This window comes from Geotrypetes seraphini, chromosome 1, assembly GCF_902459505.1.
Source record: "Geotrypetes seraphini chromosome 1, aGeoSer1.1, whole genome shotgun sequence".
Lineage (NCBI taxonomy): Eukaryota > Metazoa > Chordata > Amphibia > Gymnophiona > Dermophiidae > Geotrypetes > Geotrypetes seraphini.
This window is the reverse complement of record NC_047084.1, coordinates 129614804-129632505: the sequence shown is the minus strand read 5'-3', so window position 1 is coordinate 129632505 and position 17702 is coordinate 129614804. Positions and strand designations below refer to the sequence as shown.

Genomic DNA, 17702 nt, shown 5'->3' with positions numbered 1-17702 from the left:
AGTACCTTCCTGTGGGGAATCGTGAGGCTTTCCATCAGTGCTCTTCAGCTCTTTTCCAGCTCAGGAAATTCATGGTAAGGTCTATATATGACACTTTTGAGCTTACCTCTAGAGCAACAGCCATATCTGTAGCCATGCGCCGTTTGGCTTGGCTCAGAGTCTCTGAGCTTGATGTTAATCATCAAGACCGGTTGGCTAATGCCCCATGTTTAGGGGATGAGCTGTTCGGAGATTCTATGGACTCAACGACCCAGAAGCTCTCGGCTCATGAAACCCGCTGGGATACCCTTCTTAAGACCAAGAAGAAACCTCCACCTTCACGGCCATTCAGACAGCAAACGGCCTATCAGCGGCGTTTTGTGGCTCGCCCCTTGCAGCCTTCCACTCAGCAACCTAGGAGGCAGCGTCAACAGCAGCGGCAAACACCTAGGCCTCAGCAGCAACAACCAGCTAAGCAGCCTCCTCCACAAAAATCGACTCAGCCCTTTTGACTTGATCCTCGAGGGCATAGCCAGCGTTCAACCATCTCCTCTCCTCCCTCAACCGATAGGAGGACGTCTGTCTTTCTTTCTCAGCCGGTGGGAAGTTATCACTTCGGACCAGTGGGTCCTCAACATCATCCGCCACGGCTACTCTCTCAACTTTCACACCCTTCCGGGCCAAAGTCTACCAAAAGAGTCTGCTTTGCACACTCCTCAATCTGCCCTCCTTTGTCAGGAGGTTCAGTCCCTCCTGCTTCTGAACGCCATAGAGGAAGTTCCTCTGGACCAAAGAGGGCAAGGATTCTACTCCCGGTATTTTCTAGTCCCCAAGAAAACAGGAGACCTCAGACCAATTCTAGATCTGCGAGATCTCAACAAATGTTTGGTCAAAGAAAAATTCAAGATGCTATCTCTAGCTACGCTTTATCCTCTCCTCGATCACAACGACTGGCTATGCTCTCTCGATCTCAAAGAGGCCTACACTCACATTCCAATTCATCCGGCCTCCAGACAGTACCTTCGCTTCATGATCAATCACTGTCATTACCAATACAGAGTGCTCCCCTTCGGTCTTGCCTCCTCTCCAAGAGTGTTCACCAAATGTCTGGTAGTGGTGGCAGCATTTCTGCGCTCCCACCACCTTCAGGTTTTTCCCTACCTGGACGATTGGTTAATCAAGGCCATTTCATCTCAGACTGTTCTTCTGGCCACCAACCAGACCATCTTTTTTCTACAACTCCTGGGGTTCGAAATCAATATACCCAAGTCTCACCTTCTTCCTACGCGGAGACTTCAATTCATTGGAGCGGTACTGGACACGGTCCAGATGAGAGCCTTCTTGCCGGACAACCGTCTTCACAACCTCCAATCGCTCTGTCAGCAGGTGCTGTCCCAGCACTCCATTTCTGCAAAGCAGATGATGATTCTCTTGGGTCACATGGCCTCCACAGTTCATGTCACACCCCTGGCATGGCTTCACCTGCGCACTCCCCAATGGACTCTGGCTCTCCAGTGGTCTCAAGCGACAGACTCTTGCTCACGACACATATCTGTGACATCGTCTCTTCGTCAGTCTCTGCAATGGTGGTTGATATCCTCAAATCTCTCCAGGGGCCTTCTGTTCCATCTGCCTCCTCATCATCTGGTCATCACCACCGACGCCTCCCCTTATGCATGGGGAGCCCATCTGAACGAGTTCCAAACTCAGGGCCTTTGGACTCCTCAGGAAAAGAAGCATCACATCAATTTCCTGGAACTCAGGGCAATGTTCTATGCACTCAAGGCCTTCCAACACCTTCTATTTCCTCAAGTCCTTCTAATTTGCACAGACAACCAAGTGGCCATGTACTACATCAACAAGCAAGGGGGAACGGGCTCTCGCCTCTTATGCCAGGAAGCCCAGAGAATCTGGTCTTGGGCATCCTCGCGCCGCTTATTCCTGAAAGCGATTTATATTCAAGGAGAACAGAACTTCTTAGCGGACAAGCTCAGCAGAGTTCTCCAACCCCACGAATGGACTCTCGACCCATCGACTCTACAGTCCATCTTTGCACAATGGGGCACTCCTCAGGTGGACCTTTTTGCAGCTCCTCACAATCATCAGTTGCCCCAATTCTGCTCCAGACTTTACTCTCCTCACCGTCTGGCAGCGGATGCATTTCTTCTGGATTGGTCCAATCTGTTCCTTTATGCTTTCCCTCCTCTGCCTCTCATGCTTCGGACCTTGTTCAAACTAAAGAGGGAACGGGCCACCATGATCCTGATTGCTCCACGGTGGCCCAGACAACATTGGTTCTCCCTTCTACTTCAACTCAGTTCCAGGGATCCATTTCTACTTCCACTGTTTCCATCTCTGCTTACACAGGATCAGGAAACCCTCCTCCATCCCAACCTGCAGTCTCTACACCTGACAGCTTGGTATCTCTCGGGCTGACTTCAACTGATCTTTTGCTATCTCAGCCTGTTCGCTCCATCCTGGACGCCTCCAGGAAACCAGCCACTCTACAATGTTACCATCAAAAGTGGACGAGGTTTTCTTCTTGGTGTCTCCTACATCATCATGACCCCAAGTCTCTTGCAGTGGAACCTCTATTGGATTATCTGCTTTCTCTGTCTACTTCTGGTCTCAAGTCTACTTCCATCAGAGTTCATCTCAGTGCCATTACGGCCTTTCATGAGCCGGTCCAGGGGAAACTCCTTTCAGCTCATCCCCTGGTCTCCAGATTCATGCGAGGTCTTTTCAATCTGAAACCACCTCTCAAAGCACCTCCGATGATCTGGGATCTGAACGTGGTTCTCTCCGCCTTGATGAAGCCTCCATTCGAACCCTTGGCTACTACCTCTTTCAAGTTTCTCACTTGGAAGGTACTTTTTCTTATTGCTCTCACCTCTGCCAGGAGGGTCAGTGAGCTCCATGCACTAGTTTCTGATCCACCTTTCACTGTCTTTCATCACGACAAGGTGGTTCTACGTACACATCCAAAGTTTCTCCCTAAGGTTGTTTCTGAGTTCCATCTCAACCAATCTATTGTTCTACCTGTTTTTTTCCCTAAACCTCACTCCCATTCCGGGGAACAGGCTCTTCATACTTTGGACTGTAAGCGGGCTTTAGCTTACTATTTAGATCGTACTAAGCCCCACAGATCATCTCCCCAACTTTTTCTGTCCTTTGATCCGAATAAATTGGGACGTCCTGTTTCTAAGCGTACGCTATCTAATTGGCTTGCTGCGTGCATTTCATTCTGCTATGCTCAGTCCGGACTGACACTGGAAGGTTCTGTCACGGCACATAGAATTAGAGCTATGGCAGCATCTGTAGCTTTCCTCCGTTCCACGCCCATTGAGGAAATCTGCAAAGCTGCTACGTGGTCCTCAGTCCATACTTTTACATCTCATTATTGTCTGGATGTTTTCTCCAGACGGGATGGACATTTCGGCCAATCTGTTTTACAAAATTTGTTTTCCTAATGGCCAACCTTCCCTCCATCCCTCTTTTTGTTAGCTTGGAGGTCACCCATCAGTCAAGAATATGCTGCCTGCTTGTCCTGGGATAAAGCACAGTTACTTACCGTAACAGGTGTTATCCAGGGACAGCAGGCAGATATTCTTGCGTCCCACCCACCTCCCCGGGTTGGCTTCTTAGCTGGCTTATCTTAACTGAGGGACTGCGCGTCGGGGTCGGGCGGGAGGGCACTCGCGCATGCGCGGTGCGGTCTCTAGAACTTTCCAAGTTCTTAGAGTGCAATCACTCTAAAAGTGTCCGTGCCGGGGCTCCGTCGGTGCCGTCACCCATCAGTCAAGAATATCTGCCTGCTGTCCCTGGATAACACCTGTTACGGTAAGTAACTGTGCTGTACTGTCAGCTACCTGGTGAAGGTCTAGCAGTTGTGCTGACCTATGCAGTGTCTAATGCTATTTAACACAGCTCCTTAATTGGGCCCTATTGTACGTGTAAAGCTCTGAGGCCCCGATCGTATGTCAATCATGCCTCCAGCAAAGGGAGGTGCCTGAAATGGAGGCCAGGATTTTCAAGGCCTACATTTCCAGCGCCTAACTTTGATGTCAATAGCACCTACTTAGCCACTTTACGGTGCCTAAAGCACAGTTACTTACCGTAACAGCTGTTATCCAGGGACAGCAGGCAGCTATTCTCACAAGTGGGTGACGTCATCCAACGGAGCCTCGATGCGGACGCCTCACAAGCAGACTTGCTTGAAGAAACTCGAAGTTTTGAGTCGCCTGCACCGCGCATGCGCGAGTGCCTTCCCGCCCAGTGCAGGGCACGCCGCCTCAGTTCAGATAGCTAGCAGAGAAGCCAACCCGGGGAGGTGGGTGGGATGTGAGAATAGCTGCCTGCTTTCCCAGGATAACAACTGTTACGGTAAGTAACTATGCTTTATCCCAAGACAAGCAGGCAGGTATTCTCACAAGTGGGTGACCTCCAAGCTAACCAAAGCGGGAAGGTGGGAGAGTTGGCAGCTTAGGAGAATAAATTTTGCAATACTGTTTGGCCAAACTGTCCATCCCGTCTGGAGAAAATATCCAGACAATAGTGAGAAGTGAAGGTATGAACCGAAGACCAAGTAGCAGCTCTACAAATTTCCTCAATAGGTGTAGATCTGAGGAAAGCTACAGAAGCTGCCATTGCTCTGACCTTATGGGCTGTGACTTTACTGTGTAGGGGTAATCCAGCCTGGGCATAGCAGAAAGAGATACAAGCCGCCATCCAATTAGAGATGGTATGCTTAGAGATAGGACATCCCAACTTGTTTGGATCAAAGGAGACAAAAAGTTGAGGAGCATTTCTGTGTGGTTTGGTGCGTTCCAAATAGAAAGCCAAAGCACGTTTACAGTCCAGAGTATGAAGAGCTGATTCTCCAGGATGAGAATGAGGCTTCGGAAAAAACACTGGAAGAACAATGGATTGGTTGAGATGAAATTCCGAGACTACTTTAGGAAGGAATTTCGGATGAGTGCGAAGAACCACCTTGTCATGATGGAACACTGTAAAAGGTGGACCCGCAACCAATGCTTGCAGCTCACTGACTCGTCGAGCAGAAATGAGGCCAATGAGAAACACCACTTTCCAAGTGAGATACTTCAGATGAGCCTTACCAATTGGTTCAAATGGAGGTTTCATGAGCTGAGAAAGAACAATATTGAGGTCCCAAACCAAAGGAGGCGGTTTGAGAGGAGGATTGACATTGAAAAGTCCTTTCATGAATCTGGCAACCACAGGATGAGCAGAGAGGGGTTTCCCTTCAATAGGCTGATGGAAAGTAGCAATTGGACTAAGATGGACTCGTATCGATGTAGACTTGAGGCCAGAACGAGAAAGGTGCAAAAGATAGTCCAAAACTGAAGATAAGGAGTAATGTTGAGGTTCCTGATGATGAGAAAAACTCCAAGCAGAAAATCTAGTCCATTTTTGGTCATAGCATTGTCTAGTAGTAGGCTTCCGTGAAGCTTCCAAAACATCCCTCACAGATTGAGAAAACTGTAGAGGAGTTACATTGAGAGGAACCAAGCGGTCAGGTGGAGAGACTGCAGGTTGGGATGAAGCAGAGATCCCTGAAGCTGTGTAAGCAGAGAGGGAAAAACTGGTAGAAGGTATGGCTCCCTGCTGCTGATTTGAAGAAGAAGGGAGTACCAGGGTTGTCTGGGCCACTGAGGAGCAATCAGAATCATGGTGGCACGGTCGGTCTTTGGCTTGACCAGCGTCTTTTGAATGAGAGGAAATGGAGGAAACGCATATAGAAAGAGATTCGTCCAGTCCAGAAGGAAAGCATCTGCCTTGAGGTGATGAGGAGTGTAGATCCTGGAGCAGAACTGAGGCAGTTTGAAGTTGTGGGGCGATGCAAAGAGATCTATCTGAGGCATTCCCCACTGAGAGAAGATGTGCTAAAGGGGCTTGGAATGGAGAGTTCATTCGTGAGGCTGTAGAAGACGACTCAAGTTGTCTGCTAAGGCATTGTCCGCTCCCTGAATGTAGACAGCTTTGAGGAAGGTGTTGTGGCGAATTGCCCAATCCTATACTTTCAGAGCTTCCTGAGAGAGAGAGGTAGATCCCGTGCCTCCCTGTTTGTTGACATAATACATGGCGACCTGATTGTCTGTTCGAATGAGGACTACATGGTCGTGAAGAAGATATTGAAAAGCAGTGAGCGCATTGAAAATCGCCGAGTTCCAGGAGATTGATGTGACACTGACGATCCGTACTGGTCCAATAGCCTTGGGTACGGAGACCATCTAGATGAGCCCCCCAAGCATAAGTTGAAGAATCGGTCTTGAGAACCTTCTGATGGGGTGGCGTGTGAAAAAGTAAGCCTCTGGATAGATTGGAAGAGAGCATCCATCAGCGAAGAGACTGTGTCAGAGCAAGAGTGACCTGGATGTGTCGAGTCAGAGGGTCGGAAACCTGCGTCCATTGAGATGCCAGGGTCCACTGAGGTATTCTGAGGTGAAGTCTGGCAAAAGGAGTCACATGTACTGTGGAAGCCATGTGACCCAAAAGAACCATCATGTGTCTCGCCGAGATGGACGGGTGAGAGGAGACTGATTGACAAAGATGGAGAAGAGCTTCCAGACGTTGTTGAGGAAGGAACGCTCTGAGTTGGACAGTATCCAGAACAGCTCCGATGAATGGAAGAGTCTGAGACGGCTGGAGATGGGATTTTGGAAAGTTGATTTCGAATCCCAGACTCTGCAGGAATCAGATAGTCCGCTGGGTCGCTAGGACGACTCCTTGAGACGTGGAATCCTTGATGAGCCAGTCGTCCAAGTAGGGAAACACCTGAAGACCATGGTTCCTGAGCGCAGCGGCCACCACTACCAGGTACTTGGTGAAGACTCTGAGTGACGAGGCCAGGCCGAAAGGGAACACTCTGTATTGATAATGAAGATTTCCCACCCGAAATCTGAGGAATTGATGGGAGGCCGGATGGATGGGAATGTGTGTGTAGGCCTCCTTGAGATCCAGAGAGCATAACCAGTCGTTCTGTTCGAGGAGGGGATACAGAGATGCTAGGGTCAACATGCAAAATTTTTCTCTGACCAGAAATTTGTTGAGCACCCTGAGATCCAAAATAGGACGCAGATCGCCCGTCTTCTTCGGAACAAGGAAGTACCGGGAGTAAAATCCCTTCTTCTGCTGAGCCAAAGGGACTGGCTCGATAGCTCGAAGCTGAAGCAAAGCTTGAGCTTCCTGAAGAAGAAGGATGGTCTGGGCAGAATTGGAAGGATACTCTCTTGGAGAATGTTCTGGAGGAACTTGATGGAACTGAAGAGAGTATCCCTCCCTGACAATGGAAAGGACCCTGAGGTCGGTGGTAACCGTCGTCCATCGGTGGTAAAAATGATGGAGACGACCTCCGATAGGGGGAAAAACGGGAAATGGCAGAATGACTGAGGTTATGCTTTCCACTAGACAGTCAAAAAGGCTGAGGAGCCTTAGGTACAGCAGGAAGCTGGGGCTTCTGCTGTTTCTGAGGATGTGGCCTCTTGACAGGCTGACGAATGGAAGGAGCCTGTTTAGGTGGAAAACGTCGTTGGTAAATTTGAGGAGGGCGTGCAGATCGAGGAGGAGCCGGCTTCGGCTTCGGGCGGAGAATGAATGCAAAAGACTTCTCGTGGTCTGAAAGCTTCTTGGTGGCTGCCTCTATAGACTCGTCAAAGAGGTCATTGCCAGCGCAAGGCACATTAGCCAGCCGGTCCTGCAGGTTAGGATCCATGTCGATGGTCCGGAGCCACGCCAGATGCCGCATGGCCACTGAGCAAGCAGTAGCTCGAGCAGACAGCTCAAAAGCATCATAGGAGGACTGAAGAAGCTGCAGCCGGAGTTGGGACAAGGATGCAAGGACTTCTTGGTATTCAAAATGCGCCCGAGAATCCAGATAAGGCATGAACTTAGGAAGGATGGAGAGAAAGAACTCAAAGTAGGTGATGAAATGAAAATTATAGTTGAGGACTCTGGAGGTCATCATAGAGTTTTGGTAGATGCGACGACCAAATCTGTCCATCATTTTGCCTTCCCTTCCCGGAGGAACAGTGGCATACACCTGAGAAGGGTGAGAACGTTTCAAAGAAGATTCAATCAGAAGGGATTGGTGAGCCAATTGAGTGTTGTCAAACCCCTTATGATGTACAGTCCTATATCTGGAATCCAATTTGCCTGGAACAGCTGGAATGGAATAAGGAGTTTCCAGACAGCGGACAAAAGTTTGATCCAAAAGCTTGTGAAGAGGAAGCTTGAGGGATTCATCCGGAGGTTGAGGGAGATGCATGGTGTTGAGATACTCCTTGGAAAACTTAGATCCAGTATCAAGTTGAATATCTAAGTCAACTGCCATCTGACGCAGAAAAGATGAGAAAGACAGCTGATCTGCCAAAGCCTGGCCTCAAGAGGGACTCGAGGATGTCGAGGCAGCTTGCTCCAGTGAAGAAGGGGATCTGGATGGAGAAAAAGAACCCCCTGCAGAGAGTGTGTATGCGACTGAGGCAAAAGAAGTGGCTCGACTCGCAGGAGAACTCTGAATGCCTTCGAGATCCAGAAGCGGAAGGGTTGATGTAGGCGGTGGTAAATATTGAAGAAAAGACTGCTTCCGATGAGGCGAGGCATGCCTGGATGAATGCTTCGAAGAATGTCTCGATCTATGATGCGAGCTGTGTCTAGAAGCAGGCCTCAACAATCAAGGAGAGCATGCCCAAGTCGAAGCGCCCAGAGAATGGATAGGGCTGGAGGCTGTGGAACGAAGCAGGAGAGGCTGAGTGGAAGAACCTCGAGGCACTCGCAAAGATTCTGCTCCTTGCATCGAGTGTAAGGGTTCCAATGGAAGCATGGGCAAAGACTCTGCTCCTTGCGATGCATGCCGAGATGCCAGACCAGAACAATCAAACCAAAAAAACTGCAGGTGAATGTACACGATGAAGGCAGTCTTTATTGTGACAAATAAATCTTTTGAATAAAAACCTTTTACCAGATAAGGGACCCAACACGGTCCGTGTTTCGGACTAACCTTCGTCAGGGGTCCACTTTTGATAAAGGGAAATTTATCAAAAGAAAAAAGAGCCTTGAGCAAGTAACAATAGTTGACGCGCTGAAAAGACCGTCGGAGTGGCTCACTCCGGCGGTCTTTTCAGCGCGTCAACTATTATTACTTGCTCAAGGCTCTTTTTTCTTTTGATAAATTTCCCTTTATCAAAAGTGGACCCCTGACGAAGGTTAGTCCGAAACACGGACCGTGTTGGGTCCCTTACCTGGTAAAAGGTTTTTATTCAAAAGATTTATTTGTCACAATAAAGACTGCCTTCATCGTGTACATTCACCTGCAGTTTTTTTGGTTTGATTGTTCTGGATTGTCTTTCACTGCAGAGAGTTGGACCCTGGTTTTTCCTTGTTTTGGTTTGTTGAGATGCCAGACCAGACACTCGCAGAGACTCTGCTCCCTGCAGAGAGTGTGTATGCGACTGAGGCAAAAGAGGCGGCTCGACTCGCAGGAGAACTCTGAATGCCCAGGCTGGATTTGTGAGAGAAGCTTCGGCCCCATGGTAGTAAAGAGCTGAATGAATTGCTTCTCTAATAAGGTCTGGAACGAAGCAGGCAAGGAATCCGCGTCTCCAACGGGACTACCTGCATGGGCTTCGTGCTCCCTCGAGGCAGTGTGAAAGTGCTTGGACTTAGAAGCCTTGGACATTTTAAGCACCACCTGGGGAATGGGCTGCTGTGCTATCTGACCTGAAAAGACAGAGGAAGGCACTGCAGCAGGCATCGAAGACATAGCCGGCACAAACGAGGCAGGTTTGATGAGGCTCGGAGCAGAAGCTGTGGAAGCCTGGAGAGCATCGGATGATGTCAAGGGTGAGCACCCCTCGAAGATGAAAGCTCCATCGAAGACTCCATGCTGAAAAGCTGCTCCCACAGGATGCAACGACGCTTGAAAGCACGAGACTTAAGTGTTGAGCAAGGCCGGCACGATTTCGGGAGATGTTGAGGCCCGAGACACCGAAGACAGCGTCAATGAGGATCCGTCAGGGAAATCGCGCGCTGGCACTTGGAACACTTTTTAAAACCGGTTGCAGGCCGTGACATAGGCCGAAAAAGCGCCGCCGCAAGATCGAAGCCGCGGGGCTGCGGCCGCGTGGCCTGCCCAGTCAAACGAACGGAAGAAATTTTATTTATTTTTTATTGAAAAGAATAAAACAGACGAAAACCAGCGATTCTGAGTAAAAATAACACAAAACCGCGGAGAAAAGAAGGCACAAGTGAAAATACTTCACGCAGACTCGAAGACGGACTTCTCGGCTCCGCGGAAAAGTAAGAACTGAGGAGACGCGCCCTGCGCTGGGCGGGAAGGCACTCGCGCATGCGCTGTGCAGGCGACTCGAAACTTCGAGTTTCTTCAAGCAAGTCTGCTTGTGAGGCGTCCGCATCGAGGCTCCGTCGGATGACATCACCCACTTGTGAGAATACCTGCCTGCTTGTCCTGGGATAATGCTACTTCCAGTGTTAGCCACACCTACAGTGGCGTTAGGTGCTATAAAGCACCTACGGAGCTGCAATTCTGGCACTGTTTTTTAAGGCGCTGATAGCCACCTTGAAAAGTCTTTTAAGTCCTTACCATAAATACTCGAATATAAACTAATCCAAATATAAACCGAGATGATTTCTCCCTCCCCCCAAAAGGAGGAAATAAACGTTGACTCAAATACAAAACGGGGGTTTATATTCAAGTGCCTTGTTCTGCCAGGCTCTGCACCTAGCCCCCTCCTTCCCTGCCTCTCTCCCCTGCCCTGCCAGGCTTTGCCTAGCCCTCCTCCTTCCCACCCTGGAAGGCTCTGCACCTAGCTCCCCTCCCAGGCTCTGCACTTGCCCCCTTCCTCCCTCCCCAGCTTTGCATCCACCCCCCTTCCTCCCTCCCGTGCCCAGCTCTTTACATGCCCCATTCTACCCTCCCCTGTCAAGCTTTGTACCCAGCCCTACTCCCCCCTTCCGTGCCAGGCTCTGCACCGTTTACCCCCTCCCCCTCCCCCCCCCGTTATGCTTTTCAGCTCTCCCCCAAGCCTGCTGTAAACCCTGGTGGTCCAGCGGTGGACTTTGTGTCCCAGCTAACTCTGACACATCCCACCTCCCTCCCACTTCCCAGACTTTTAAAAAACCTACTTTTAAAGCCCTGGTGATCCAGCAGTGACCCAGGGCAGGAACGATCTTCCTATGCTCCTACCCCATGCAGAGCCACTATCTGACTAGCTACCACAAGTACTCACAAGGTTGCCGTGACAACTTATGGCAACCATTCAGATAGCGGCTCTGCATGGGACAGGAGTGTAGGAAGATTTCCTGCCCCGGTTCACAGCTGGACCTAGGGCTTTAACACTAGGGTTTTTTAAAAGTCTGGGAGCAGGAGGGAGGTGGGATGTGTCAAAGTTAGCCAGGATAGGAGGCCGGAGAGATCTCTCTCATCCTGGCCCACCAGGGTTTATGGCGGGCCTGGGGGTCTGCAACAGGTCTAGGAGGAGGGGGGGTGGGCGCTGACCCGAATATAAACTGAGATCCCCATTTTGGGGCCATTTTTTTGACCCCAAAATCTCAGTTTATATTCAAATATATATGGTAACTTAGGCGCTGTTTAGAGAATAAGGTCCAGAGTGATGCTGTTCTTTGGTTAAACTAATGTGTCTGCTGTATGTACTAGCAAATACACATGTACTATACTTGCAATTTTCAGAAGTCTACATTGTAAAATATTTAGGGAACTGTGAAGACCCAATTTGGGCATCTCATCACTGTTACCCATTTAGATCAGTAGGATAATACAGGATATAGAACTGATAGCTTTATACAGTCAATTAGTTAAGTAATCAGTTTCCTGCATAAAAGTCATATGAAAATTGGGGCTTCAGATGTTTTTTGTTAATTTCATCGCTGGCTTCTTGGTAGGTTGTGAGGACCAAATGAGCCTATATGCTAGAACTCTCTTTCCATTGGCCCTTTATAAGGTCTTATTACCTACTAGAACTGTACCTTCAAATGGAATTCTGAACTGAATCTGTCTGTTTTCAGCTCATATTTCTGAACATCCAAACCAGCAACCTAGTCATAAAATTCAGATTACTATGGGCTCCACTGAAGCACGTGTTGATTACATGGGATCCAGCATTCTCATGGGAATTTTCAGTAATGCAAATCTGAAACTACAAGATGAGTGGAAAGTAAATCTGTGCATGACACTGGATGCAAGCATTTCAGATAAAAGGTATTTGCTCAGAAGTGATAAACTTAGGTTAATACATAATAACTTAGTAATACATGGTAGATAAACTGCCCAGCAAGATGGCTCTGGGCAGAACATGCATGTTACCTCCTCTGTTTATTTATTTAGGATTGTACTTGCTGCTTTGTACAGGTTACACCTTTCTATTTGATTTGTTACATTACATTAAATTAAAATACATTTGTAGACCGCAATACCTTCCAGATCAATGCAATTTACATCATCAAGAGACTGTACACCAGTGTTTTTTAACCTTTTTACACTCGTGGACTGACAGAAAAGCACAGTTACTTACCGTAACAGGTGTTATCCAGGGACAGCAGGCATATATTCTCACATGTGGGTGACGTCATCTACGGAGCCCCGATGCGGAAGCATTTTCAAGCAAACTTGATTGAAGATTTAAGTTTGCTCTGCTGCTCCACGCATGCGTGCCTTCCTGCTCCACTAGGGGGTGCATCCCCTCGTGGTCTCCAGTTCACTTAACTAGCCAAGAAGCCAACCTCGGGGAGGTGGGTGGGTTGTGAGAATATATGCCTGCTGTCCCTGGATAACACCTGTTACGGTAAGTAACTGTGCTTTATCCCAGGACAAGCAGGCATGATATTCTCACATGTGAGTGACCTCCAAGCTTACTGAAGAGGGATGGAGGGAAGTTGGCAATTTAAGCAAATAGATTTCGCAATACCGATTGGCCGAACCGGCCATCGCTTCTGGACAGTGAGTCCAGACAGTAGTGGGAGGTGAAGGTATGAACCGAAGACCACGTGGCAGCCTTGCAGATTTCCTCAATAGGTGTGGACCTGAGGAACGCTACGGAGGCTGCCATCGCTCGGACTTTGTGTCCCGTTACTCGACCATGCAGCGCGAGACCAGCCTGAGCGTAGCAAAAGGAGATGCAGTCGGCCAACCAGTTGGACAAGGTGCGTTTGGAAACTGGGTGGCCTAACCGGTTTGGGTCGAAGGACAGAAACAGTTGTGGGACTTTCCGGTGTGGAAAGGCCAACGCTCTTTTGCAGTCAAGAGTGTGGAGCGCCACTTCTCCGGGGTGAGAGTGGGGCTTGGGAAAAAACACGGGTAAGACGATGGACTGATTGAGATGGAAATCAGACACTACTTTAGGTAGGAACCTTGGATGGGTGCGGAGTACCACCTTATCGTGATGGAATACCGTGAAGGGTGGATCCGCTACCAGAGCTTGTAGCTCACTAACCCGCCATGCGGACGTGAGCGCGAGTAAGAAAATTACCTTCCAAGTGAGGAATTTTGGATGGCATTTGTCTAGTGGCTCAAATGGAGGTTTCATTAGTTGAGCCAGAACCACGTTAAGGTCCCAAACCACCGGGGAGGGTTTGAGAGGGGGGTGGACGTTCAGCAGACCCTTCATGAAGCGAGTGACTAAGGGATGGAGCGAGAGGGCTTTCCCTTCCAGGGGCTGATGAAAGGCCGCAATCGCACTGAGGTGTACTCGAATGGAGTTGGTCTTTAGGCCGGAATGAGATAGTTGAAGTAGATAGTCAAGGACCAGGGGGACGGGGACCGACATCGGGTCCTGGCCATAGGGGGAGCACCAGGTTGAGAATCTGGTCCACTTTTGGGAGTAGCAGGTTCTCGTCGAGGTTTTTCTAGAGGCCTCCAATATCTCCTTGACTGATTGAGACATGGGGAGAGCAGTCAGGGGGAGAGAAACCAAGCATTCAGATGAAGAGATTGAAGATTGGGATGTAACAGTGAACCCTGACCCTGTGACAGTAGAGAGGGAAACAGAGGCAGAGGCAGTGGATCTCTGACACTGAGTTGAAGTAGAAGGGAAAACCACGGCTGGCGTGGCCAGCGAGGGGCAATCAGGATCAGGGTGGCTTGTACTGTTTTCAGGTGGACAAGCGTCCGCAGTATCAGAGGAAACGGCGGGAACGCGTACAAGAACCTTCCCTCCCAGTCGAGGAAGAAGGCGTCGGCCTCGAGCCGGTCTGGGGAGTATATCCGGGAGCAGAAGAGAGGCAGCTTGTGGTTGTGAGGGGACGCGAACAGGTCAATTTGAGGTGTCCCCCACCGCTCGAACACTCCTCGTAGGGTCTGAGAGTGTAGTGACCACTCGTGTGGCTGGAGGAGGCGGCTGAGTCTGTCCGCCAGGCAGTTTTGTTCTCCTTGTATGTACACCGTTCGAAGGAAGGTGTTGTTGGAGATTGCCCATTTCCAGAGGCGCAGGGCTTCCCGACAAAGGGGCCAAGATCCTGTCCCCCCTTGTTTGTTTACGTAGTACATCGCTACCTGGTTGTCGGTTCGGATGAGAACCACTCGGTCGTGGAGCAGATGTTGGAAGGCTACAGCTGCGAGATAGATGGCCCGAAGTTCTAGCACGTTGATGTGGCAGCGACGGTCTTGTGCTGACCACATTCCTTGGGTGCGTAGGCCGTCCAGATGGGCTCCCCAAGCGTACTCCGACGAGTCCGTGGTGAGTACCTTGCTGTGGGATGGGGTGAGGAAGAGCAAACCTTTGGAAAGATTTGAAGAGTCGGCCCACCAGCGGAGCGATCGTTGCAATGAAGGAGTCACTATCACGGGGCGGTCGATCGGGTCCCGGTCTTGACGCCATTGAGACGCCAGGGTCCATTGAGGGATTCTCAGATGGAGTCGGGCGAAGGGTGTGACATGGACGGTGGAGGCCATGTGGCCCAGGAGGGTCATCATCTGTCGAGCTGATACCGAGGTCAGCAGGGAGATCCTTCGGCTCAGACTTACTAACGCCTCCAGGCGCGGAGGGGGGAGGAAGGAACGGAGGCGAACCATGTCCAGCGTGGCCCCGATGAACTGTAGGGACTGCGAGGGGCGTAGTTGAGATTTTGGGAAGTTTATTTCGAACCCCAGACTTTGTAGGTAGGTAATAGTCTGTTGGGTCGCTGAGATAACCCCTTCCCTGGACGGGGCTTTGATTAGCCAGTCGTCCAGGTAGGGGAATACCTGGAGGCCCTGGGAACGTAAGGTTGCTGCTACCACCACGAGGCACTTGGTGAAGACCCGAGGTTATGATGCTAGTCCGAAGGGGAGGACTCGGTATTGTAGGTGCCAGTCCCCTACCTGGAAACGCAAGAACTTGCGGTGAGCGGGGTGTATTGGGACATGTGTGTACGCCTCCTTGAGATCGAGGGAGCAGAGCCAGTCGCCCTCGTCGATCAGGGGGTAAAGTGTCGGTAGTGAGAGCATCCGAAATTTTTCCCGTACCAGGAATTTGTTGAGGCGTCTCAAGTCTAGTATTGGGCGTAGGTCTCCCGTTTTTTTTCGGTACCAGGAAGTAACGGGAGTAGAAGCCTTTCCCCCGTTGGTCGGGGGGAACCTTCTCCACTGCTCTCAGGCGAAGCAGGTCTCGAGCTTCGGAGAGGAGTAGGGATAGCTGAGTCCGGTTGGGAGGGCAATTCCTTGGGGGGTTGTCCGGGGGAATGGCCCGAAAGTTGAGAGAGTACCCTGATGAGATCACGCCAAGGACCCATGCATCCGACGTGACTTGTTCCCAGCGAGGGTAAAAGGCTTTGAGTCGACCCCCGATGGGAAGGAGGCCTGGGACTATGGCGGAGGGGGCCCGCCCCCTTCCGCGTGTCCCGTCAAAAGGACGGGGATGGTTTGGTGGTCGCAGGCGGTTGGGACTTGGGCATGGCCCTGTGGTGGGCTTGCGGACGCCTGGGTGGGGGCCGCGAGAAGACGGGGGTGGACTTTTGTGGGTAGCGGCGCGGAGGGGCCCTATACGGCCTGGACGCTGGCGGTTTGGGCTTTTGCCGGACAAGGGAGGCAAACGAGCGTTCATGTTCGGAGAGGCGTTTTGTAGCCGCCTCGATAGTGTCATCGAACAATTCTTTTCCCACGCAGGGGAGGTTAGCCAACCGGTCCTGTAAGTTGGGGTCCATGTCGACCAGGCGCAGCCAAGCTAGTCGGCGCATGGCGATAGCGAAGGCTGCTTCTCTGGAGGAGAGTTCGAAGCCATCGTAGGCCGCGTGGAATAGATGAAGGCGCAGGTTGGAGAGGGACTCTAAAAGCAGGCCAAACGTTCCTTGCCGGGAGGCCGGTAGGTCAGTCTCAAAGGCTCTCAATAGTCCAATGAGGTGTTTGAGGTAGGATGTGAAGGTGAAAGTGTAGCTTTGCACCCTCGAGGCCATCATTGCATTTTGATATAGTCTCCTGCCGAACTTGTCCAGGGTTCGGCCTTCTCGGCCTGGGGGGACCGCTGCTGAGACCCGGGACGGGTGAGCCTTTTTCAAGGAGGATTCTACTAGCAGCGATTGGTGGGAGAGCTGTGGTTGCTCGAATCCTGGGTAAGGTACTGTGCGGTATTTGGCCTCCATTTTGGAGGGTACGGCCGTGACCATGTAGGGGGTCTCCAGGTTCCTAAAAAAGGCCTGTTGGAGTACCGGGTTAGGTGGTAAGCGAAGGGACTCTCTGGGCAGTGATGGCATATCCAGTTCCGCCAGGTACTCCTTAGAGTATCTGGAGTCGGACTGGAGGTCTAAGTCCAATGCGTGGCCCATGTCTTGGACAAAGCGAGTGAAGGATGGGCGAGATGTCCCCGGGGCCCCGTGCGGGGTCGGGGAACGAGACCTTCGTCGGGTGGAGAAGGATGGGGAGGCTTCCCTCGATTATCGAGGTTCATGCTCTGATCCATGCTCCGAGACTGGGGAAGCACTGTGAGAGTGTTCCGGGGTTGTCGATCTTCGGCGTCTCGAGGAGCCCCTCGGAGACGATGCCGGGGTTAGGGGTACCGATCGATGTCGGATTGGTGACCTCGATCCGGACTCCCTCGGAGAATACGTCCGAGGTGGAGTTCGGAGGATGCGCGGGTTGGAGAGTGATAACTCAGCCACCCTTAGTGGTCCCGTACGAGGTGTGGGAGAACGGCCCCGTAGAGTTGGTGAACCTCGGGCCTTCTTGGAGGTACGGCGGTTCGAGGTTTCTGTCGTTTTAGCCCGACGTTTTGCCCCTCGGCGGTTTGCGGAGGGGGAACGTCCCGGGCACCTCGGCGAGAAGTCCGAGGAGGATGGGATGCGGCGAGGATTGCGCACCTTTCCTCGAGGTTGTTCGGTGCGGGGCTCAGGTTGGTCTGGCACATTCGAGGTCGAGGCCGATTGAAACTGGGCCATTGCAGTGGACAGCTCCGACGTGATCATCGCTCGGAGTAGGTCCTGGAAGACGGGCACGGACAGCATCGAAGGCATGTCCACTGCCTCGGTGCACTCCACCGGGGGCGACCTCGTATCAGAGTATTCCCGTGTGGTGGAGGCACTGCCCGAAGGCTTGGAGGGCTTAGTCGGGGCTGTAAGCATGGGGCTTCCGCCATGCGTCGACGTTGTCCCCGAGGCTGGCTTCTTCGCTGTTACAGAACCTGAAGAGGCAAGAGGGGACTTACCCGGGGCCGAGGCTTTCTGTTGTCCCGAGGACTTCGGGGTCGAGTCTCGAGGCGATGCCG

At 51.2% G+C, this 17702-nt stretch overlaps 1 protein-coding gene across 9 annotated transcripts in view; it reads left to right on the top strand.

Annotated features, from left to right (window-relative positions):
• The window catches only part of KIAA1109 (KIAA1109 ortholog), a 908505-nt gene that overhangs the window by 768598 nt on the left and 122205 nt on the right, over positions 1 to 17702 (top strand). For all 9 annotated transcript variants that reach the window (XM_033938537.1, XM_033938601.1, XM_033938589.1 and 6 more), the window contains one exon: positions 12040 to 12232. In XM_033938537.1, coding sequence (XP_033794428.1) covers positions 12040 to 12232 — 193 coding nt within the window. The remainder of the gene's footprint in view (positions 1 to 12039; positions 12233 to 17702) is intronic.